The sequence below is a fragment of the Perkinsus marinus genome (genome assembly GCF_000006405.1).
Source record: "Perkinsus marinus ATCC 50983 genomic scaffold scf_1104296951958, whole genome shotgun sequence".
Lineage (NCBI taxonomy): Eukaryota > Perkinsozoa > Perkinsida > Perkinsidae > Perkinsus > Perkinsus marinus.
This window is the reverse complement of record NW_003209085.1, coordinates 57,023-80,105: the sequence shown is the minus strand read 5'-3', so window position 1 is coordinate 80,105 and position 23,083 is coordinate 57,023. Positions and strand designations below refer to the sequence as shown.

Genomic DNA, 23,083 nt, shown 5'->3' with positions numbered 1-23,083 from the left:
AGTAGTAGTAGTATCCCTAACCTATCTAACCTCAGTAGTAGTAGTATCCCTAACCTATCTAACCTCAGTAGTAGTAGTATCCCTAACCTATCTAACCTCAGTAGTAGTAGTATCCCTAACCTATCTAACCTCAGTAGTAGTAGTATCCCTAACCTATCTAACCTCAGTAGTAGTAGTATCCCTAACCTATCTAACCTCAGTAGTAGTAGTATCCCTAACCTATCTAACCTCAGTAGTAGTAGTATCCCTAACCTATCTAACCTCAGTAGTAGTAGTATCCGTAACCTATCTAACCTCAGTAGTAGTAGTATCCCTAACCTATCTAACCTCAGTAGTAGTAGTATCCCTAACCTATCTAACCTCAGTAGTAGTAGTATCCCTAACCTATCTAACCTCAGTAGTAGTAGTATCCCTAACCTATCTAACCTCAGTAGTAGTAGTATCCCTAACCTATCTAACCTCAGTAGTAGTAGTATCCCTAACCTATCTAACCTCAGTAGTAGTAGTATCCCTAACCTATCTAACCTCAGTAGTAGTAGTATCCCTAACCTATCTAACCTCAGTAGTAGTAGTATCCCTAACCTATCTAACCTCAGTAGTAGTAGTACCCCTAACCTATCTAACCTCAGTAGTAGTAGTATCCGTAACCTATCTAACCTCAGTAGTAGTGTAATTGGTCCCCTGTTCTTCGTCTCCCTGATAGTCATCATCGTCGCCAGTCTCATCATCATCATCATCATCATTGCCCTCAGCCTCGCCAACCTGTTGTATACCAAGGATTTGTTGTAGTACTTGAGGTAGTTGTGAGGGATGTAGAAGTATCTTCTGTTCATGTTCATCATTATCATCCTCATTATGAAGATCCATAACCTAACCTCATCATCATCATAACCTATACCTCTCCTATCACAGTCCTACTACCTCCTTAGCTCCATCTGGTGTGGACATTTCCCTATCAACCTCCATAAAGGCATCGTGTAAAGCTCTAGGATAATCATTATTTTGATATCTAAGGTTGCTACTACCCTAGGATATAGAACTACCAATATTACGCCTTGGAATTGACCATAGCATGTATAAGTTTATGAGCAGCAAATCTTGCTGCACCTCGACCTCCATGACCATCAAATACACCAAAGATACCAACTCTGTAGGTATAGTATAGAAGAGGTTAATGTGATAATATTACCGTTTATCCTTATCCCAATATGCAACATGATCATCTTCCATAGAACGTCTCCATCCCTGCATACCCGATACAGAGTATGAAATTGGTCCCTATCATAACAATACAACAACAGTCCAATTGCAATACCTTCACTCACCCAATCTCCACACTCCGTCACCACATCGGTATTGGCCTCGTTTAAATATGTCAAATTTGCCCCCATTATCACGATCTACTCTACACGAAGAGACAAGCACGCCACGGACGATGTCGTGTGAGTGAATTTTTACGTATTCCGAACGTTTTTACACACTTGTTTCACGATTGCGTGGGTTGCCCGCACAAAATACTTTGTGCTGAGTGCTGTATGAATTGAATATCAGAAGTGTTACTTGCCGCCTCTTATCCTGTATTGACCTTGTCGACTATCCAATTAATAAATCGTTCATTAACGTCGTCAAGTGGAGATAGGATGAATACATCATCATATTTCGGAGCAGCTGCTGCTGCTGCACCATTGTCATTCACAACAACAACAACAGCAACAACAAGCTCTTCGAACCTCTCTAGAGGTATACCATTAATAAAGGATAAGAACGAGGAGATGGAAGTGTAATACTACAAGAACGAGGAGGGATGGAATATCATAATCCTCCTCATTAGGTGTTGTAAATCTTCTACTAGTTGTTTGTCTTTATCACCAACAACATCGGCATCGACAAGGCCGGATTTTGTAGAGACTCTTGAAGAGCACGAGATGAAACGTACTATGATGCCTATTAGAGATTATAGTATTATATTTATAGGAGTATTCTTCGTGATGGAGCGTCGAAGGCTGACTAGGTCTTTACAAGGTTATAAACGCGATTCAGGATCCCTCAGGACGTGGGTGGAGATTGTTGTGGCACTGGTAGTATAGTCGATAAGGGGCTTGGTTTATATCCTATTACTATCTGGTTCGATCCTTGGTGTTTGCAGGTTGTATTTATATGGATATCGAATCTAATGAGCAAGAGCTTGATTCTTATCATTTGGCCGAGCCTGTCCAACCTTACTCCCGAAGAACGATTCGATAGAACATCCTTCGTTCCGGCCATAGTCAGTGTAATCTCGGGGAGGAGTGGTATGGGAAAATACGCGACACACACGATTATCATGGGTACGCAACTCTTTGTTGTCAGTTCGTTGCGGTGGTATGGATGATTATTTGCATTACAGCGTTTCTAAAGCCAGTCATCCATACTATGGCTTTGACCACATTCTTTTGTGGTATAGTATGGGGGGTATGGGCATATGATCCTGAAGACACTACAAGGGTAATACGACTATGATGACGACTAGTAGCGACATAGGAGTAGCTGCTGTTGCTGTTGATGATGATGTCTTATTTCAGTGGGATGGCCTTTCCTCTAGAGAGACCACGATAGTTGCTGTCATCATATGCATCGAATTAGCCTTGTTTGTTGCCTATGTAAGTGAGCATACACTGAGTATCATCATCTTACTCTTAGTTGGTCGTACATTTTGGGTATCCATTTATGATCGGACATATGCGCCCAGATTGGTTACTTGTTCATTGGTTTAGAATGAGACGCGATGATCAAGATTCGAACTAGTAAGGTCTAGTCTGGATCATCATAGGTAGCCTGATACTGTTCATGCAGTTACTGTTATAAACGGTATGGCCCATTCTCTATCGCCCGGAATAAATGCCGATTTACGGGTCATGTGGATGAGGCGGGATTACCTAACGGACTAGGAATGTGGATGGATGACTCGGCCCATGGAGAGCTCCTTCGGGGGATGTGGATACGGGGTAATATGTCTCTTTACACGACAAGGGCATGGGTTCAATTCTTGGATAGGTCGCCCAACAAGTCCATTTGTATCAAGAGAATTTGGTAGCGGATCGATGTTCATGAGTCGTAAAATATTCTGGGCAAGTACAAGAAAGGAGAAAGGTAGTAGTAATGGTATAAAGGAGAGTGATACCATGACCCCGTAGGTCTACATGATAAACTCTGGTTTCCTGCCCGAGATCCACAAGGTTTACGGTGTGGTATTGCTAATGTCGAAGCGTCAGCCTCAGGAAGTTTCTTTTCCCATCTACCTAAGGTCAGACAACTCGTAGGAGCCAGTTATTATGTAGAGGATATGTTGAGGAAATATAAGGGAGAGTAAGAATAAGGATACAACATTTAATACGACATATAATATACTACTTTAGTGATCCTGATTTTCGAGAGCTCAGTGCGGAAGCTCTTAATGGTATGGAGTCACCAGGCCTTGCACCTCATTTGAATATACGAGTGGTAGGGAGGAGGGATAGGGTGGGGGAGGGAGTGGGGTCTTTTGGAAATATCATATTCATCACCATCCATCTCACAGGGGCTCTTTTCCGAGTCCTTGAGAGTAGGCTTAGAAATACGCCATCAGCTACATCCGTTACCGTCAATATCCTTCTTGGATGTGTAATCTACATTCATACGATAACTGATTGTTGAGCATCCATAATTCATCCTGTTGATGATGAGCCCTCAGGAATGGGCGCTCTATGTAGAGGGTATATTGAGAGTATTTCCAGGCACGTGACACCGATATGTGGCGTATCAGTGATGCCTTGAAAAGGGATAATATATCAAAAGAGTTCCTATCGACCACTCGAAAGGATGATGATGACACTATCGATGATGATAATAATGATGACAGCCTTCATCCTCATGCACCTGCTGCACTTGAGGAGGATGGTGTTAGACGAGTGCTGCGATGTAATACTAGTAGTGTCATCACTGTATTATCATCCCTATAGTACGACATACGGCTACTGGTTACGCTGAATTGGGTAAGAAGGACACTCTACGCCGTAGCTTGTCTCAAGACTGCCCACCAGTGTCACTGCCAGTACACATTGTTGGTAATACTTAGCGGAGCGAAGCGATTCATGTATGACGCTTTCTGATGTTCATCTTTAGGTGGGCAACCACTCGTAGCTCAAAGCTCTCTCCCAGAGGCATTACTAAAGGAATTAGCAGATCCTGCTCCTGAGGCGCTTATCTATTTACATGGTTACAATTGTAAAATATCAAGTGCTATGGAAAGGCTGGGTCAGCTTATGGCATTGGGCCAATTCCCTCTTTATATTAAACCATTCATATTCTCCCAGAGTAAGTGTAGGGAATGTGTTGTATCTATAAGGTGTCATCATCATCATGTTGTTGTTGTTGTTAACTCAGTACAGGTATGGCATTGACCTATCATTGGGCGATGTGGTCTTTGCCAGTATTTGCTGGTGACTTGTCTGATATCGTTTTGAGCTCCGAAAGGCAGGCTTCCTACGGGTCCATTTCCTTGTTCATTCGATGGGAGCTAGGTAATGATGATAATAATAATCTACTTCTCCAGTCATGATGATGATGTTAGACTTGATGATTATGGTTAGGTTATTCTGTGAGGCTTTACCAGAGATGGAGCGTCGATCATTTTTACGGATCCGAGCAAGAGTCCCGGGTACCATAACTTGTATACATGATGCTGCTTTGTCCCCATCATCATCATCATCCTTATCTACGCACAACGGAGGAGAACCACAAGAGATGATCAGTCTCCAACGGAAGCGTAATAATACTCTAGTGGGAGGAAGTTTGGCTCTTTATGTAGAGGTCGGGAGTTCGAGACCCCCATCGGTTGTTTTTTTTGACATATCATACTGTTTGCAGAGACTGATTTCGGAGCACCTTTTAGCGAGGATGATGACTTATGCTGCGACCTAGAGGCCGGTGGTGGGTGTGATACTCGACGTATGCTACTATCTAGTGTTATATTCGTTAATGCAGACTATCCACTTGACCATTTCAATGAACAGGTTGGTTGAAGATGTAATGTACTCTCAATACTATCATCAGTAGATACTACCACAACTGTTGGAGTATTGTCAACGTGTATCGGTATATGCAGATCTTAAAGATGGTGCCTTAATATGGGCTGAACTCTTTAATAATGAGAAGGCCTTAGGGAAACATCCAGAAGCTGTAATTGATGAGTATTGTTGGTGAGCATCAACATCGACATGGTTATTACTTTAGATATCATGTGTTGATCCATTGACGGGTAGAAGATATGGACAAGATTATGTGGATGTGATGGATACTACACATATGGACCAGAATGTTCACGATTTGCGTCACAACTTCTTCAATTTAAACGTACAAGTAGTATCTGATATAGCTGATATCATACGGACGGGTACTCCTGCCGAACAGCGATATACTAGGCTCACTAGAACAGGTAATACCATTGGGTAGTTATATGTATCATTATCATTATCAGGTCATGGTAATGTGTTTACTTTCCTCAGCCCACCTAGCTTTGTAAAGAGCTGTTAGAGGATTTAACTGTACTAGTAGTAGTTATTGTCATTTATGAAAGTCTCCTTGGTATCACCATCATCATCGACTCTTATTGTGCACTCACTTACGCTGAAATCCGACTTATATCGATCACGCGATCGATTTCTGTCAACGCTTTACTGGCGTTTCTCGGTACATTGTCATAGTTTGTCTCCAGCGTAATATATTATGTAATATTATTAGGAGGGCTCTGTTGAGGGTTATGTGAGATCACGACGTGCTGCTCTTGCAATAACTCAACAACAAGAACACTCAGTGTACTCAACAACAACAACTCTTAGTACTACTTACTATGTTGTTGTTCTTTGCCTCTTTCTTCTCTATATGTACTGTCCGACTTTTCTATTAGATTCTTATCTGTTCCTCTATACTCTACCAGCTATATGAATATTGTCGCTGTTAAACGGGATCTGCCGAGGGTCGAACCCACGCCCTTTCCCAAAGCCTATCGTTTAGGGCTATTGCCCTTTTGATTGCCCGTCGTAACAGTTGTGATGATGTGTATGATCTGTAGTCTGTATCTGTGTAGTCGCCACTTACTAACATCTATTCCTGTGTTCCCTCAAGTGTTCCTCCTCTTTCCTTATCCCCATGTCTCTTGGGTTACACCTCTTTCCCTGGATTATCGTTTGATGCATGTAATTGTTGTACAGCTGCTGCTGCTACTTCTCCTAACTATGGAAGGTGGAGGGTCTTATTTCCGAGGCACGGCTTCGGATCAGGATCCATTCCTCAAGGGGGGGAAAACTGGTGATCAGAAATTAATGGCTACAATGAAGTTTCCTAAAAGCTTCGATAAGTAGTAGTATGCTGCTAGAAGCGATAGATAGAATAATCAATTCGTCATGAGCATTGTCCCCACCGACTCTGTGTGATAAGCGTATGGTTAGGCGGGTAGACCTGAATCGGATCAACGTTGACGTCCTACGTCCCTGGATAACAGATCGAATCACTGATATTATTGGTATGGAGGATGAGATAGTGATAGATTATGCACTCGAGCAGATTACTGGTACATCTCATCATTCCGAGGTCGGACCAACAACCATTGACCATCATCATTAATGCTGCTGATCGAGTATACTTTTAGGTTGATCCTAGGGAGATGCAGTTGAGTTTGACGGGTTTCCTGCAACGCGGTGCGGCACCATTCTGTGAGGAGTTGTGGGAGATGCTCCTCAGTGCTCAGGTGAGTGGAATGATCTCTCCCGAGATTTGAACCTGATACCATCTGTAGGACTCTCCGGCAGGAGTACCTACTCAGCTAGTTGATCGTAAGAAAAGGGATATGATGAGGAAGAAGGAGGAAGCTGAGAAAGTGAAGCGAGAGATTGAGCAAAGGAAGGCAACAACAGCAGCAGAAGCGTCGACGGCGGCGGCAAAGCAGGTACAAAGCATGATCGGGATCGTCCTCTATCTCCACCTCATGCCCTCCCTCGAAGGAGTCATGCTTGATATCCCACCATGGAAACCATGGCTGTCAAGTGAGGCAGAAGTCAAAATTTGGACATGTTCAGGAGACCGAAGCTACATTTAACCCTCCTCCACCACCAGGGCCGCTACTCATACCAACAGCTCCTGCATTTGACACTAGAGGTGAGTGAGACAAATCGATCAGCAGGGCGAGCGCGGTAACACATGGTGCCAATATGTCTTTTGCAGTTCGTCGGGGACCCATCAAACCACCGTCTCAAGGCTTGGAGACCAATTTACCTGCGGCGACAGCAGCGGGTGGGAAGCCGCTACCTTCTGCTGCTGCTGCTGCTGGACGGTCTAATGAGGAATCGTAGTTATGATGGTTGTTGATCATAATTAGAGTGCATTGATATTCGTTAGGCTAGGATCGCAAGGATCGGACTCTTCATTCAGAGGAAGGCAGAGATCTCAACATAGTGATACACGTGGCGGCAGCAGCAGGTAGCAAGGATGGATGATCGATCATGGGGGCGCAGCGAAAATGGGTCCTCAATAGGGATAGATCCTCGTCCCGATCACCTCGCAAGGAGGAGGCAGAGCCGAATGGGCGAGAGACGAGATCACGTGATGGGAGAAGACGTGATCGGAGCCGCAGGTAAAATGCGGATAGCAGGGATCGAACCTGGCAGGGTTGACTGCCCTTAGCCGATCGGGTCGACACCACCATGACGAGAGACAGAGCAGTAGAAGACGGTCTGAGGAAAGAAGGGATACCAGGATGCGGCGGTAGGTAGCGGCGGCGGCTACTCCGTACCATAGTGTGATGGAACTTGGGGTTAGTCGGAATGATAGAACACCTGCCATAAGGAGGCATATAAGGAAGGAGGAAGGGCCTGAGTCAGTTAGGAGGAAGAGGGCTCTGAGGTCGAGGAGCCCACCACAGAGTAGAAAGAGTGGCTTTAGACGGGACCGGTTTAAAGGAGAGGGTCGTGGGAAAAGGGTCGTGGAGTAGGATGTCGAATGGGGGGATCGAACCTGAGATAGCCTGCTTTTAGCCGGGGAAGATCTCTCAGTTTTGCTCGGAGATCCCCGGACTCTGATACGAGTCGGGTATCCTGGAGGTCTGAGGATAGGTCTTAGGAGAAGTAAAGACGGGTAGGCAGCAGCACCTTAATGAGGTTGTGTAAGTGGATGTATGATTGACGAATATGCTTCCCGAATGGTCGAGGTTGTCAAGTTGTTTAGTTGGACAAGGTCGTGGGTTCGATTCATAGTAGGGGCCGAATCTATTCCTCCTCTACTCCTCATCATCATGATGCTGCTGTTAAGCTCAATTAAGCATCCATCCATCTGGTGAGGTTGTTCACCCGAGCTGGGTGGGGTGATGATGAGTGCAGTCACATGGGCATCCAGAGCAGGCACAGAGTACTAACACGAAGAGGCTTCACCCAATCAGGGGATATGAACTTCGGCTCTTATCAGAGTTCTGGAGGGATAGGGGAAGATTCGGCTCTATACGTGATGGTAGGGCGTTCGATCCTTGGTGGCGGCGACAAGTCCTGTCAATCACTGACTTAATCCTGGTGGTGTAGTCCCACCAGTCGTATGTGGGAGTATGCCGGTAAGTGAGACGGTAAGTTGTACTTATTGGTGTTCAATTACGCTTGATGATGATCGGCTTCCCATATTGTATAGACTAATATATCCTCACGATATGGAGGGTATGTGCTGGTATGATGTGCGGATTGAAGTCGGTGTAGTCTGCTGCCATGTGGCAATAGGATTCCTCCTTTGAATATGATTGAATAGGACTATCATCCTCAGAGTCCGTCCTCAAAAGGGTATCTCTAGTTGGATGCCATTGTAGGCAGTCTTGTCGGTAGGGGGCTGATACCTAGTTGAGGCAATTCTGCTGTATTCCATGAGTTGCTGGACTACATAGAGTCCGTTGATGCTGCCATGCGGGGGTTTCCGTCTGTGAGGTGTCTTGTGTTGAGATGGTTGTATGAATGGGTTCCTCGGAACATATTTAGAGGTCCAAGGTTCGATCCTAGGTGATGCCACTTCTTAGTGTTTTCGGTCCTCCTTCTCGTCGGTTGTTGTTGTATCTCATCCCTTCATTGCGATGACCAGCTTTGAGAGTCATCATCATCAACAACGCGATTGGGACAGTCTTGGGCTCAACGACAAGTCAATAGACTTTGTGAACAACACTCTGGGGTTCTCCCATCCTACTCCGGTACGATGCCCTGTGCCACCTAATTCATCTCTGCTTCTGGCTTCGATGGTCTTCGGCTTAGTAGATCGACTGAGTGTAATAGTCATGGTCCAAGGTTCAATCCGTGGGTATCCCATTATTCTTGCAACGGAAAGATGTTGCCTGCGAGGCGGCTACTGGTAGCGGCAAGACGTTGGCGTTTGTCTTGCCTATCATGGAGATGATGGCTAATCGGCTTGGGAAGGATGAGGTGATAAGCCGATGGGCTGCTCGATTGGATACGGTCACATGCCCATTACTAGGATTGTTCCTCGGAGTTTATCATCCCGGAGTCTGCAAGTGTTGGAGCAGTTATACTCTCCCCTACTAGGGAGTTGGCTACTCAAATTCACGATATAATTATGCAGTATATCCATGGTAATGCATATTGCTGCCGGTATCGAACCTGTGATGATCATATCGTCCTCTACTCGTCAGCGAACCCTAATCCCCAATTGAAGTGTTACTGCTTTGTCGGTGGTAGAGACATCCATGCAGACCGTGCTGTGATAGAGGGAGCAAAGGGCTCGTCGTTAATACTCGTTGGTAGCTTCTTTTCAGCAACATGGAAAGGCAACCTCTCCTCCTCCTCCTCTTGTTATCAGGCACTCCGGGAAGAGTTCGCCACATCCTTTGCGAGAAGGAAGTAGACAGTCCGTTGAGGATCAAAACCGCTGAGGTCAGCATGTGAATCTTTCGACCACCTGCGCACGGAAGATTGGACAAAAGCGTTTCTTGAATGTATTTCATCGCTGTGCGTAGGTTTTAGTTTTGGATGAGGCAGATCGTCTTCTGGCGCTGGGCTTTGAGAAAGATATGTCGGACATCTTCGCCGTGTTGCCGAAGCAGGTAGATTGAACCGAAAATACCGTGACCAGGGATCGAACCGGCGACCTTTTCAGCGCCGTACTTGTCTATTCTCCGCTACACTGGCGGGTGCTGAGATCAAGCAGCTCGTCAGGAAGGCTGGTCTGAGAAATCCTGTCCATGTAAATGCCTTTACCAGGGATCGAACCGGAGTAGCATTTGTGAACCCAGGTTAAAGTGTCTCGGCCGTCATCCTCCTCGCCTAGCACGGAAGTGGGGAATCCTTCCACCACGTACGATCTACCCAAAGGCTTGGAGAACTACTATAAAGTGATGCCGCAACGCGAAAAGCTCGCTTGGATGAAACGGTTCGTTGAATCTCGAACTAAGGGTAATAGTAAGGGGATTAGGGATGAAAGATGATGGATTCTCAACAGGTTCGAAGATATTAGTATTCTTCCTTACATGCGCATCGGTTGACTATCATTACGCTATATTAAACGAGGTATGGACGAAGAAGGGTGGTAATAGGAAGGTGGCATGGGGTTAGATCCTCGGGTATGTTTCGATAGGTGGTAAGCATGGGATAAGCCTCCATCGACTCCATGGTCATATGACGCCATCAGCTCGTCACAAGGCATATAAAGCATTCAGCGAAGGGTAATAATCCGGGGATCATTGGTGGAGAACTGACAATCCTGTGTTAGCATGAAGGAAAATGGATCTACTAACGTCATGCTCGCGACAGATCTAGTAGCTCGCGGAGTCGACATTCCGCAGGTGAGGGAAGCATCTGTCTGGGAATTGAACCTGGGTCGTTCGCATGACAGTAGTGTGTTCTCAATCAGGTGGATTGGATCATCCAATTCGACCTTCCCCAGTCTCCATCATTCTTCATCCATCGTGTTGGACGGACGGCAAGGGCTGGAAGGGAGGGACAGGCAATCGCATGCATGCTAGACAGCGAGGTAATGATAACGCGATTAGCGCGCGCCCTCCCGATCGATTATGATACGAATAATTCATTGCTGTTGCATACAGGTGGATGGGTACCTCTCCTTCCTCAAGTGTCGAGGAGTATCTTTAGCGAAATGGAAGGATGAAGCCGACAATGAGAGTTACGTTCAAGAGCACGCAGCTGAGATGTTGGAACATATCCGTAAAACGTACAACGAGAAATCGCGTAAGTTCTTTTCGATGTGAATGTGGGTGCTATACGCTATTGCAGGTGACTTCCTGGATAAGGCAGTTGCAGCTTTTGTATCGTTCGTTAGAGGATACTCTGAGCACGAGCTTAGTTTCGTATTCAATATAAAAGTAATGTGAATGAAGTATGCGGGGATCGATCCAGGGATCTTCATTCGTCTCAGGAGCTCGATCTAGGCGATGTTGCGACATCATTCAGCCTCTTAAGGCTCCCGCGAGTAAAAGAAATCATGGGCCGTCAGATTGAAAACTTCGTTCAATCCGAAGTAGTCTTGATGGCGAGGTCGGTGGTTCGATTCCTGGTGACGGTATTTTCATAGGTACTTCCAGACTCCGTCGCTTACCCTGATGCGACAAAGGAAGCAGCTCGACAGGAGCGATTGAAGAAGATGGAGATTGAGCGAGAAGAGCGGAGGAAGAAACGAGAGAAGATTAGTCAAAAATCAAGTATGCGTCGCGCATGCGCAAGGTCGTCATCGGCATCGTTGCTCTGCGATAGATGTTGTCCGGAGTCGTACTGAGAAGAGGGAGTGCCGTCGGACCACGACTCAGCATGAATTGGATTCCCTTCAACGTGAGGAGGCTTTGGTGAAGAAACTAAAGAAAGGTGACAACATGACGAGGAGGGGTATTGTGGTGGCAGGGGTGGTGTGGTTAGGTAAGATATCTAGGAAGCAGTTTGAGCATGAGATGAAGATAATGGATGGTATGGATGATGATGGTGAAGAGGATGAGGAGGGGGAGGAGGAGGAGAGTAGCACTAACGAAGATGCTAAGGAGGTTGTCGGAGGAGGGGGAGGAGCTTTGGTCACTAAGAAACGGATAAGGAAAGATGTAATGATGAATGCTTGAAGTTCGTGTTTGGATTAGCGTGATTATCACATACACTAATATGACCGTATCGATATATCCCTACACAGAGATGCCTAGAGCAATGCCTCATATGACCCTTTAATAGTAGTATTGGTAGGTACTGGGTGGAGGGCGTAGGAAGTCCAAGAAGCGGCGATAGATCTGTTGCTGCCTTGATAATCTCGGGATTATTGTTCCATCTATTGAATACGTTATACTGTCAATACCACACCAACAGTTACTCACGTTACTACAATAAGGATTTCGGTGTTATCAATTTGGGATGGCATCAACCGACCAAGGGCCGACTCTCTCTTCACCTCTATAGTTCTTGTTCATGACCGTTAGTCTATTTGTAAAGGGGAATTCACCGGAAGCGTTGAAGAGGATAGAATTCATTCAATCCTGTTGGCGAAGGTTTATGTGGCAGAAACATTCTGATCGGAAGAAAGTGATGATGATCTCAGCAGTCCTGAGGATTCAACGTTTCTGGCGATCGACATTGGCACGGAGTAGGATGAGGGAGAGGCTCTGGACACTCTGGGAGGGACGAAAATCTATGGCGCAAGAAATGTTATCAAAGGGTATTGGGCAGCATCGAAGGGACTACAGAAGAGTCGAGATACATGTTGTTGGTGGAGGGGGCCTATCGAGTATATACCGACTTGTACAGGAAAGGCTAGACCTGGTGATCATACTCCTCTATGATGAGGAGGTATCATTGGAGATGATGATGTATTATGATATGATATTACATTGGGCAGGAGTATCCAACCCATGGGGTCGAGCACAAGTGGGCTCTAAACGGGCTTGATGAGGACTTCTCGGGAGGCTGCTATCAGATACTATGTGTAGACCCCTTCGAACGCTGTAGTGATGATCTACTATCCTCTATCTTATGCTCCCCTAAGCTCTTATCACGATTGAAGTATCTAGTATCAGGATATGCGGGTAAAGCTACCCTTGTGGTGACAGAGGACACTGGTGGCAGTATGCTCTTGCCGATAACTGAAGGCCATATGCAGGTGGTGCAACAGGGTTGGTGTTGGCGACTTTGAGGCTATCATGTAATGGCTCCTGTTAGTTATCGGGCTATCTTGGAGCAACTTTATTGTCCTCTGAGGGTGGGATTACTTCTTGGCGAGACTTGATGAAGGTGCTCGAAAAGGATGATACACTGAAGTAAGACTCCAATCACGCCGCTCTACTCCTCCTCCTTCCACACATATCATCCTACTGCCTCTGGTGGTCAGGAGATATCTACCACCGTATTGCTGTGGACCATGGAATGATAAGGATGATATAATCGATGATTGGAGTGGTCTCTGTGAGGAGTATCATCAAGTGAATCTCTCCTTTCCTCCACTAGTCGTCCCCTCCCCCTGCCTTATGTAGGTGTGCTGTAAGTGGATGATAGAGGCCGATAACATGTCCAAGATGCCCGACTACTGTTATCATGATCTTGGTGGGCTATACCTAGTAAGTAGGTATAGTAACAATTGTTCATTGGGGATGGACTGTGTTAGGATGATTACCGAAAAGTGTTGCACGACATGATGGATGATATGAGGTACTTAGCTATTATTTCGCGGAGCTCCCATCCTCGTTTCCTAGGTCCGAGAGGGTCACTAAACAACTGCTACGATGGGGAGGTGCCATCCGTGGTATTCCATCAGTTCAGCTTGGGAAGATATCAGTTCACCTTATTATACAAGAGGATAGGGTTGAGATCTTAGGGACTTCTGAAGGGATCTTCCTAGACCATGTGCCAACCTGTGCCTTGATACCACATTGTACTCGCTTGAGGGGCAAGGACGATAGCTTTGTGGAGGACCTGGGTCGGCGGGTGGGGGAGTTGTTGAGCCAGAGAGGGCTACGAGGATATGCCAGCGTCGATATGGTCATCTTTATGAATCCTAATTTCGATGAGAACCTCCTCATATGCTCTGGTGATGACGAGTTCGATGTGGAAATGGAAGATGGGATATTCGCGGCATTAAGAAGTGCCGAGGCGCTATGTATCGATCGATCAATCGATAATGTGGAAGATCATAGTGATGCCTCTCGAATGAGTAATGATGATGTTGATAATGAAGCCATGAAGAAGAAACACTACAATAGACGAATCACCATGGTAGATGGTAGTAGGTTGGATGTAGTTATCTGCTCAATCCTCGTAGATATCAAACAATAGCATGGACTATAAGGATCCAACCAACAGATATGCTTGCTGGATAACAGGCATAAAACAGGGATTTACACAGGAGGTGAGTATTTGTGATGTTGAATGATGATGATACCCCTGCTCCTGCTCTCCACGATCCATCATCATGCTCCTCTAGACTCATAACCCGGATTGCCATGCCTTGTCCGTTCATAGTAGACCCTCATAACAATGAGTGTTCCTCCACCTGTTTGGAAACTCTCTCACCTCGAAAGCCTCTAATGACATACCATCGGTGATGAGGACCAATCGATTATGTCAGATCGCTGCTGTTAATGCATGGCAGCTCATTGAGCAGGGTGGAGCCCGTCGAACTCGGGAGTAGGAGAGGGAGACGACTGTTCATCATCACTATAGTTAATATTATCAATATCAGGACTAGCATTTATAGATGTCGAGTGGGCTTGCTAACGAGGAAGAGTAGCTGCCACTTCAAAGCGAATACGACCTATACGAAGTTATTTCAAGCTGCAGAGGAGGAAGAGATATCCGCATTGGATGCGTCGAAGAGTGTGGACATGATATTTATGGAAGTGAGGATTTCTACCATCCATGGGTCACCTCGTATCAAGAACTATGATGATGAACGGGGGTTTCAGATGATCCTCTCAGGCTGACCTTCAGAAGGGGATCATCTCAACTTTAACATTCGATGGGAGTCCAAAACAATGTGTATTGAAAGCTATAAGCATGTTGAGAAGGATTGATGAAGCCTGCTGCTACCGGTCTGGCTCCATCGATGATCTATACAGTAGCTGTCGTGACCTCTATGATGAGACACTAGTAAGTCCATTAGTATTAGGTTAGATATCAATCGATACCGCGCTTCGTAATCTAGCTATCACAATCGGAGTATAACCATGGAGTGATTCCATGAGTCACATTGGCATGAACCTGATATCCTTATCAGGTCTCATTAATAAGCTTGGTTGAGCGAGGTACCGACACGCCGCGTAGGTGACCATCTACTTTTACATGTACTACCATGCAGGTGTTGTATATCATTGAGTGTAAGTGTAGAGTGGAAGCTAACCGGCATTATGCGTAGGGCGATACTCTCTCGGCCGTTCTATTCGTAGGGAGGGATATGCGCATATCCTCATCCGTGCATGTAAACCGCTGTGTACATCCAGCAGTAGAATGTACGATTCCTTAAAATGGTGACAATCCATCAGCACTACGATTATGCCTCACTCCTTGATTATCATGACGAGAACTTGGTGCGATGGTTCGTGGCAAATGAGCGATCAGACAGTTCGAGACAGTGATGACGGATAATTTATCAGCATTATGATGATCGTGAAAAGTGAGAGAACGATTGAAAGCCTACTATAAGCTGAAATATAAGTGGTTAGTTCGGTTAGGAAGGACCATTGTGATGACTTGGGAACGCAATAGTTGATGCAGTTGGGGTATCAATCCGAGAGTGACGAGAGTAAAAACTTCGAAGGTATGAGTTAAGGCTGAGTTGGGGCTTATAGCACTACGTGGTTCGTCTCAAGTACGGGTCAAGAGACACTAGAAACGTGCAAGTGCCCGTGAGAGGACGGATCGTTTAGTGCTGCCATTACCGTGTAAAGGGCACACCCTCTACAATAAATAGCTATGGTCTTGCCCTCTCTGGTATTTAGTCACGGGTATGCCCATAGCACCAAGAACTGTTGGTGCCACATCCCTAAGGAGGGGTCATAGCCAGTAGTGCAGACACATACACATACTTGATATTCCACGGTTCAGCCAACTTTTTAGCACAAGCTTTTGCAGTTCTACCACCGAATTTGTGGAGTATAATAGGAATCTGTGTGGTGGGCAGCATCCAATAACTATGGTGTCCAGCTCTCCACCTGAAAGTAGTACTTGTTGCCACAGTACGATACCACGGCTTCTCACCCTCCGTGGTCGGATGTGATCACAACTAGAGTCTCCTCTGCAAGCGGTGACTTCTGCAATGAACCAACAATGTTCCCTACAAACTTGTCTTGGAGCCTGAGGGCTTCGTAATACCTGACAAGAGATCATCTTCTTGGCCACCCCTACCGAACCTACTTGGGAGAACCCCAATAACTAGCATGCCCTGCATTATCAACCTGATATATGGAAAGGTCCGAAACGATGCTGTGTAGATGCAATGCTCACTGCGGAAAGCTGGATAAAGGTGAGATGTGGGGGCTCCTCAGACAGGAGTTGATCGATCAGTCTTCCGGCAGTATAGCCATCGTTTTCATCTGACACGGACGGTGTTTTATCATGATAGCATTGAAATCATCACTCATGTAAGTGTAGTCAACATTCTCATCAACAAGGTTTCCTGAAGGATCATACCAATAATCGATTGAGTGGCTTGAGCCCATCACTCACTCATCCAGGCCCAGCTATATAGATATGCCGTCTTGATATTTTTGCTGTACTTCTTCGCTACTGCAAATATCGTCGGAGGGATGTGCCCTGGGATACCAACTTCATCCCGATAAAAAGCAGTCTGTTTTCCTGCTACCCTGGCCGCTAACTGGCGGGACTCTTCCATCAGTCAGAGTTTCGGGATGGAGAGCAGTAGGGTGCCAATCGTTACGCAAAATACCTGTCTCTGCTGGAGACATGCCTGAGATGATCCCAAGTAGGTCCTCCGGTCGACGCCGTTATCACTTCCTGCCTGTCAGAACAGAAGCCCAGTTGGGCGCACTTGCGGTGGGATATTCCGCACGGGAGAGTAAGTCGGAACAACTCCCACGGGACTCCAGAAAACTCCTGAAAGAAAGCGTCAGATTCAAGAGTCGAACGGGGAAGATGTACCATAGCACAGGCGTTTGCTCTCTGGTGATATTCTTCAAGTAATATCCACCCACACCGTCCAGGCCAATGATGATCGATCGCTTAAATTTTCCATTCGGCCATCCGCTTCCATCGCGGACAATACCCATGACCAGGGGTAACATCTGTAATAGGATGTAGTAGGTAGACATGAAAAGGGCAGATGTGCTGTCAACTGTAGCCGGGAACTATTACTCGCGTCTCTTTCAGTTTACTGATAGATCGCAACAACTCTAAGGAAAGTTGACGGATGAAGGAAGCGTGGCCGGATCTACTCGAAGTCGTGATCGGGGCGTCGATTGAGAGTATCAATTTGATACTATACGTAGTCGATGCTAGTGGCTCTGGCACTCAGCTGCGGTCGACATAGTTGGCAGGGGTGCCAACAGTAATGCTCAAAAGAATCCCTCGAAAGACTCTGAATGGAATCGATCGTTTGACGCATGCACACGTTAGCTACGGATAAGTATGGCTCTCGTGCCCGCCTTATACTGTCTATCTCGATAGGTAGGGCCGCATCTTGTGCGGCGTACTAGCGGACAACAACAACAAAAAAGTAGCTGACGTTGGCCGAACGGAGTCGATTTTTACATAGCGAGCAATCGATACAATGCAGCTAACAGACTGGCCGACAGGAGCGGGCAGATCCTCTTACCACAGACGGAGAGACAGCGAGAGTTCACGTGGGCGCACACACGTCTGAGACGTGTGCGTTTGATGAGATGCCCTATGGGAGGCCCTTCGACGAAGGGTGCTCTTTTGATATGCATGAGGAAGAGTCTATGTGGTGTCGGATGCGCATATAACTCTCTCCTATCCCACCATGTGCTATTGTGTTGATTATTACATTTTTCCGGAAAGGCTTTAGACCATGGCGAGCAAGACATCGGCCCTCCGCCTGACCTATGAGTACTCCATGGAGCAGCGCCTCTACCAACAAGCAATCTTTTATGCTGAAAGGATGCAGGATATAGAGAGGGAAGGGGAACGCTCCTCTAATGGTATCCTAAACTTGTAAGTATGTGGTCAGAGGGAGCAGCTCGGAAGAGTACTCGGATGATCTAGGCTTCCATAGGCTCCCTCTTCATCTGCATGTCTGGAGACTTCCGTCACCTCATCTATCTCTCCTCAGACAGTACCTCCTAGCTTTAGCGCTATACCATGACCATCAGATAGCTAGAGCCTACTACCTACTACAGGGCTGTTGTAAGAGTACTTATCACCATTATGTCACAGGGAAGTCTATCAGTGTCATCAACAGCCTCCTGGACCCATCCAGCAAGGCATCTCCTAGCGCAGTGCTGTGAGATACTGAGCCGATTTGAGGAGGGCATTCGAGTAAGTCGACATCTGCTCTGCATCATTCCAACTCGATATGGCAGGCGTTGGTCCTAAGCTACGACGATGAGGAGGGTACTCTGCCGTTAGTCATCGCCAATGGGGCTGCCGGAGCCTTCCTGCTCGGTCAGCTTTATGAAAAGGTAAATGCCCTAACTGTGGTATCTCCCTTTATTTCTGCACCACCGTTCCCGTCGCCATCCTCAGAACGCTCAGTATCATTTAGCTCTTCCCGCATACGAGAAGAGCCTGGAGGCCGGACCGTAATGGGAGGCCTTGGGTTCACTCACTATTTCATTTGTTGACTCTTAGGGTGATGTTTGCAGCATACGAGCGCATCATCTCCTTGAGACGCCGAGGAGTTGGTGCTGATTCGAAAGGCACAGCTGAGGTCTTTCTTGAGCCCGAGACATGCTTTGGCGTTGATAGACTGAATAGCTGGTGAGCACCTTGTATGGTCTATCAGCCAATGACCATTAGCACAATATCCTCCTCCTCTCTACAAACAGCTTACATTCAGGAGAGTCTTGGCCTCATTAGCCTCTCAGGTATACCTCGGCATCCACTTCAAATACGATGATAGCAACGGCTGATAGCCTCATCAGGTGGGCCTTTTCAAGCTTCCCATCCCGTTCGACACACGTTCGATACAGTGACCAGCGTATAGCCCGAAGGCCGCCGCCGCCGCCTAACCAGGCCTCCTCCGAGACCATTACGGTATGCACGATGGAGAGGTTTGGGCGTCTGTTGACACCCTTCACAGGTATCTCACAACAACTCCTCTATGATCCCTTCTACGGTAAGCATGAGGGGTCTACAGTCTACACGGAAGGGGGCGGAGGAAGAACAGGAGATGAAGTCTCCTGGTAGGGAGCAGTTCTGAATTATACAGTAGAGCGTATAGTTCATACAGGTCGCCGCCACCAAACACCGCCAGAGGAGCCTATGGTCGACATGACGGTGACATCCTTGGCCAAGATGTTGCAGGTCAGTCGACTTCACCATCCAATATCAGCTACTTGCGTTAAGAGCTTCGCTTACCTCTACAAGGCAACGGCTCATCTTGACTTGCCATCAGCGCGGATGGTAACCAGTGATAGGATGACTCCAGGTCAACGCGACTCTAGGTATAACCACAGTACGATGAATCATACCATACCGTCTGCAAGGTACACCACTTTGAGACTGGCAGAAGCAGCATTTGATCGTGGAGAATACGAGGAAGCTGAGGCCTTGTAGGTCATCGAATCATCCCTTTATGTGAAGTTGCTGTTCAGCTTCGATGCATTGTTCACGACATATCCCTTCGCTATAGAAGGTGTGGGCAAGTATAGTACACTGTTGTGGCATGAGAAAAGGAAGAGAGCACTGGTTGACCTCTCTAGACGGGTAGGCATTCCTGTCGTCATGGGTTTGCATAGCTATTGTACAGGTATTGACGTTTGGTAGGCTTCGATCAGAGTCATGGATCTGTGCGGCTAATGCGGACTCTATCAACTTGGACCATGCGGAGGCTAGACAGAAGCTCGAGAAGGCGGTGGGAATGAAATGTTCGACTGTTCGAACCAAGCCACTTGGTTATCGTTCTTAGAGACTGTTGAATCCTTGCGATGCCAATGTATGTTGCCTCATTGGACACGAGTAATAGCAGTCCTATCCTCCAACCCAGTATGGTGTCCTTACTGCCAGACTGTCGAGTATGGAACAGTTCGAGCAGGCAGCCTTTGCTTATAGCCTAGCCCTCAAACGGGACCCCACTGCCTACGCAGCTTGGTCCTTCTCCACTCCTGCCGCTGTAATGAACAGCTCTTCCTAGGTTCGGGATTAGCCAGCTATGCCGTCGACAGGATAGGTTTGACGAGGCTGAGAGCTACCTTCGTAAAGCCATCGAAGTGAACCCTTACCACCCAGTCCTCAAGGTATCACAGCTGTATCATCACGCCGTCGCGGCCTATCCCCCCATTAGGTAGCATTAGCATCTCTACTCTCCTCTCGTGACCGGACAGACGAGTCCCTCTCTGTATTGGAATCAGTATGTGGAGGGGAGGGTTGCTCAAGAAAGAATGGTGACCTCTCCTCTCGTTGGGAAGTAGCCACTTGATATCTGTCACTCAAGGGCCTCATCTCAACGCTTTCTACGAAAAGAGTCGTTTGCTTGCTGCGAGAGGGAGGATAGATGAGGCCATCGAAGATGCAAGAAAGGTCGTTGAGGTCTTACCCAATGAGGTTGGTTGCAGTAGTCATCGATGCGTGCCCACTACACCCCGCAGAATGCTGGTCACGCGTTGCTTGGACAGCTGCTGGCCAGGAGTGGCAATAATGACGCTGAGGCTTTAGAACATTTGAATTTGGCTCTTGAGCCGCCTGGAGGGTGGGGACTGCCCTAAGCAGAAGATGATGATCAGTCGTGGTCTGCCTCTAGGTGTGGTCTGCCTGGATCAGCTGTGGGTGGTCCTGCCGATGAGATTACGAGGAATATCATTGAGCTCATTGTGATGATGTTTGCAACTAAGTCACTAAAGGTATCTCTTCTCACCAGAACAACCTCTCCTCCGTCGGCGGGGGGGTTCGTAAATCAATGGCAGAGATCGACATACTGCAAGAGAATCGTCAGCCTTGTCTAGTAAGATAGAGGTCTCGGGTTCGACTCTTGGGGAGCTCATTTTTCAGACTCATCAGAGGCTCAGATTCAACAGCCTTTCTTCAGCAGCAACTTCGGACCAACATCATCAGCGACTAAGCCTCTCTCAACGACGATGTAGTGTCGCTCTGCTTCTCGCCGTGTGTGGATGCTTCTGATAGCCGACCAGACCAATGATGAACATCCCCAGAGGATGAGCATCGGCAGTAGCATGCTGGACTCTGTCGTTGAAGAGGACAATGATGATGATATCGATCTATCTGCTTCATCAGGTAGAGTCAACTCTGCTGTCTACTTTCACATTCTTCCAACCCTTCAGGACGTCGACAGACTCCCAATAGAATCTCTCGGACGGTACTCCCTAGAGATCCCTTTGCACCGGCTTTTTACCGTCTAGTAAGCTTCTTAAGGAGAAGGTTCCTCATTCTCTGCTCTTAGCCGACGCCTGTTGGCGGGCAGCCTCAGTCATTACGGCATCCGACTGTAGGTGGGCAGTTGTTAGGTTTATCGGAAGGGCCTGATCATCGGCGCATAGCTCCAGCAGGGAGGTGACGGTGGCCTCCTTCTACCCGATTTAATAGAAGTGTTTTTATCATCAGTGGTATAGTCGATGTACGGCTACCAGTCGGTAGGCAACGTGAGCACTTGGACATACAACGCCCATCAGGACCTCCTCCGGGCTCCTCGGTATGGTCTCATATACCTTCGATTGAGAGTCTTCTTCTCAGTCCCCGGAGGAAACAGATCGGAACACATGATTTCCATCATTTCCAGGCTTGTGTGTTGTTTTCTAGTTGGCATCATCAACCCACACAACTCCACAACGCTAGACAAGTGCGCGAGAGACGTGCTAGACGACTACTACTATCCCACGAAAGCTGTGACTACGTGTCCGCTAGGTAGTACAAGCTCGAACGGGAGATGTCATCATCTGCTTCAACATGGACGTAAGCTATATGTCTCGAACCGTATCGGTGTCACAATGATACTGGAATGATAGTTCTGCTACCCATCCACGCCTCCAGATCATCGAATTCATTGTCAACTGTCACCACTGGATAATGTTTTTTGTCTTCTCCCGGCAGTGGTCATGCTGGTATGTTGATTACTGAGAATTGATTCGGCTCATTCGGCTCACAAGCAGTCGAATAGTAGCACCATGTGAACACGAACATCTCTGGCAGACCAATAGACAAAGCGTTCGCCGAGTCCGTTCGAGGAATAGCGAAGCGAGCGGAGCATATACCACAATAACAGGAACTTTCGCGTTGTGCGTGCGTGCAAAATCATTCTGACTTGACTACGTCGCATAAGAAGCCACCAAATAGATCAAACAACTCCGCTATGTGCCGAGGTTTACGCAAAAACCGGAAAACTCAATTTCTCGAACAGCTCAAGGTGATATGCACGGAAATATTTTTAACAGGGCAAGTCCACTGATTGAACCAGTAGACACGTACTAAGCAAGCTCCGCCCCTCCGTTACGGAGACCTAGTATTAAAGTCCCTTCGAGTGCACTCTGCCATCAGTAAGGATATCAGAGGTAGCATCGGTAGTGGTAATTCCGACTCTGCTGAGGATCGTCTCCTATCGTGCACTCCTCAAGGTCAGTGAAACACTCAATATCGGCGAGTACTAGTAGTTCCACGCAGGGATGCCATCATGCAACTACATCTACAACAACTCTCGACTGCAAAAAGGAAAGCTATCCTTCCGGGATACATGATGTGATTAATCATGATAAACACGTGTTGCGTACGGACTCCTTTCAAATTGATCAAAACACCACCGATGGAAAGAACCCTGGCTCACTGGAAACTGGCCACTCCAAACAGCCTCCTCACAGAATACCTCAGACGCCGACGACGCGCCGCCGCCGCCAAGACGATTCTTTATCTTTACGATCTGGCGATCTCGTAGACATAGATGTTGCCATCAGTGCTACCAGCAAAGAGAGTGT

At 47.0% G+C, this 23,083-nt stretch overlaps 8 protein-coding genes across 8 annotated transcripts in view; 6 read left to right on the top strand and 2 right to left on the bottom strand.

Moving 5' to 3' along the window:
* Window positions 1-1,391, bottom strand: part of Pmar_PMAR009722 (protein phosphatase 2c, putative) — a gene marked incomplete at its 5' end in the record, with an annotated part of 3,809 nt that extends 2,418 nt beyond the window's left edge. Inside the window, 5 exons of the mRNA XM_002777363.1 lie at window positions 658-870; window positions 922-1,009; window positions 1,053-1,148; window positions 1,190-1,278; window positions 1,326-1,391. Of these exons, the coding sequence (XP_002777409.1) occupies window positions 658-870; window positions 922-1,009; window positions 1,053-1,148; window positions 1,190-1,278; window positions 1,326-1,391 (552 nt within the window). The remainder of the gene's footprint in view (window positions 1-657; window positions 871-921; window positions 1,010-1,052; window positions 1,149-1,189; window positions 1,279-1,325) is intronic.
* A 192-nt stretch (window positions 1,392-1,583) lies between these two features.
* Pmar_PMAR009721 (hypothetical protein) lies at window positions 1,584-6,123 on the top strand. Its single transcript, XM_002777362.1, has 20 exons — window positions 1,584-1,780; window positions 1,832-1,932; window positions 1,975-2,078; window positions 2,147-2,272; window positions 2,350-2,484; window positions 2,562-2,639; window positions 2,680-2,783; window positions 2,833-2,984; window positions 3,034-3,129; window positions 3,174-3,345; window positions 3,396-3,480; window positions 3,753-3,936; window positions 3,978-4,082; window positions 4,141-4,332; window positions 4,407-4,538; window positions 4,589-4,783; window positions 4,885-5,030; window positions 5,074-5,196; window positions 5,251-5,452; window positions 5,495-6,123. Exons 1-20 carry the CDS (start codon window positions 1,641-1,643, stop codon window positions 5,548-5,550), a joined length of 2,628 nt encoding a protein of 875 aa, XP_002777408.1. The 5' UTR covers window positions 1,584-1,640; the 3' UTR covers window positions 5,551-6,123.
* Window positions 6,124-6,251: 128 nt separating this feature from the next.
* Pmar_PMAR009720 (serine/arginine regulated nuclear matrix protein, putative) lies at window positions 6,252-7,364 on the top strand (the record flags this gene model as incomplete). The annotated part of the gene is made up of 6 exons (XM_002777361.1): window positions 6,252-6,373; window positions 6,465-6,606; window positions 6,665-6,763; window positions 6,812-6,961; window positions 7,092-7,170; window positions 7,237-7,364. 6 exons carry the CDS (start codon window positions 6,252-6,254, stop codon window positions 7,362-7,364), a joined length of 720 nt encoding a protein of 239 aa, XP_002777407.1.
* A 162-nt stretch (window positions 7,365-7,526) lies between these two features.
* On the top strand, window positions 7,527-7,776 carry Pmar_PMAR009719 (conserved hypothetical protein; the record flags this gene model as incomplete). The annotated part of the gene is made up of 2 exons (XM_002777360.1): window positions 7,527-7,645; window positions 7,696-7,776. Coding segments are annotated over 2 exons (200 nt in total), but the record flags the coding sequence as incomplete, so codon positions are not given.
* A 1,339-nt stretch (window positions 7,777-9,115) lies between these two features.
* Pmar_PMAR009718 (ATP-dependent RNA helicase dbp7, putative) lies at window positions 9,116-12,112 on the top strand (the record flags this gene model as incomplete). Its single annotated transcript, XM_002777359.1, has 18 exons — window positions 9,116-9,229; window positions 9,324-9,458; window positions 9,511-9,625; window positions 9,686-9,793; window positions 9,853-9,926; window positions 10,010-10,096; window positions 10,150-10,285; window positions 10,329-10,451; window positions 10,492-10,599; window positions 10,627-10,714; window positions 10,762-10,834; window positions 10,903-11,022; window positions 11,096-11,237; window positions 11,283-11,371; window positions 11,425-11,526; window positions 11,581-11,707; window positions 11,760-11,867; window positions 11,919-12,112. The coding sequence occupies 18 exons, from the start codon at window positions 9,116-9,118 to the stop codon at window positions 12,110-12,112; spliced, it is 2,043 nt and encodes a 680-aa protein (XP_002777405.1).
* Window positions 12,113-12,889: 777 nt separating this feature from the next.
* On the top strand, window positions 12,890-14,306 carry Pmar_PMAR009717 (hypothetical protein; the record flags this gene model as incomplete). Its single annotated transcript, XM_002777358.1, has 7 exons — window positions 12,890-12,905; window positions 13,055-13,137; window positions 13,197-13,294; window positions 13,366-13,456; window positions 13,508-13,591; window positions 13,639-13,682; window positions 13,727-14,306. The coding sequence occupies 7 exons, from the start codon at window positions 12,890-12,892 to the stop codon at window positions 14,304-14,306; spliced, it is 996 nt and encodes a 331-aa protein (XP_002777404.1).
* Window positions 14,307-18,371: 4,065 nt separating this feature from the next.
* On the top strand, window positions 18,372-20,127 carry Pmar_PMAR009716 (hypothetical protein; the record flags this gene model as incomplete). Its single annotated transcript, XM_002777357.1, has 12 exons — window positions 18,372-18,482; window positions 18,527-18,625; window positions 18,690-18,745; window positions 18,795-18,923; window positions 19,031-19,087; window positions 19,136-19,199; window positions 19,246-19,348; window positions 19,498-19,609; window positions 19,652-19,717; window positions 19,760-19,871; window positions 19,915-20,019; window positions 20,074-20,127. The coding sequence occupies 12 exons, from the start codon at window positions 18,372-18,374 to the stop codon at window positions 20,125-20,127; spliced, it is 1,068 nt and encodes a 355-aa protein (XP_002777403.1).
* Window positions 20,128-22,783: 2,656 nt separating this feature from the next.
* Window positions 22,784-23,083, bottom strand: part of Pmar_PMAR009715 (receptor for activated protein kinase C, putative) — a gene marked incomplete at both ends in the record, with an annotated part of 903 nt that continues 603 nt past the window's right edge. The window contains 3 exons of the mRNA XM_002777356.1: window positions 22,784-22,813; window positions 22,936-22,974; window positions 23,069-23,083. Coding sequence (XP_002777402.1) covers window positions 22,784-22,813; window positions 22,936-22,974; window positions 23,069-23,083 — 84 coding nt within the window. The remainder of the gene's footprint in view (window positions 22,814-22,935; window positions 22,975-23,068) is intronic.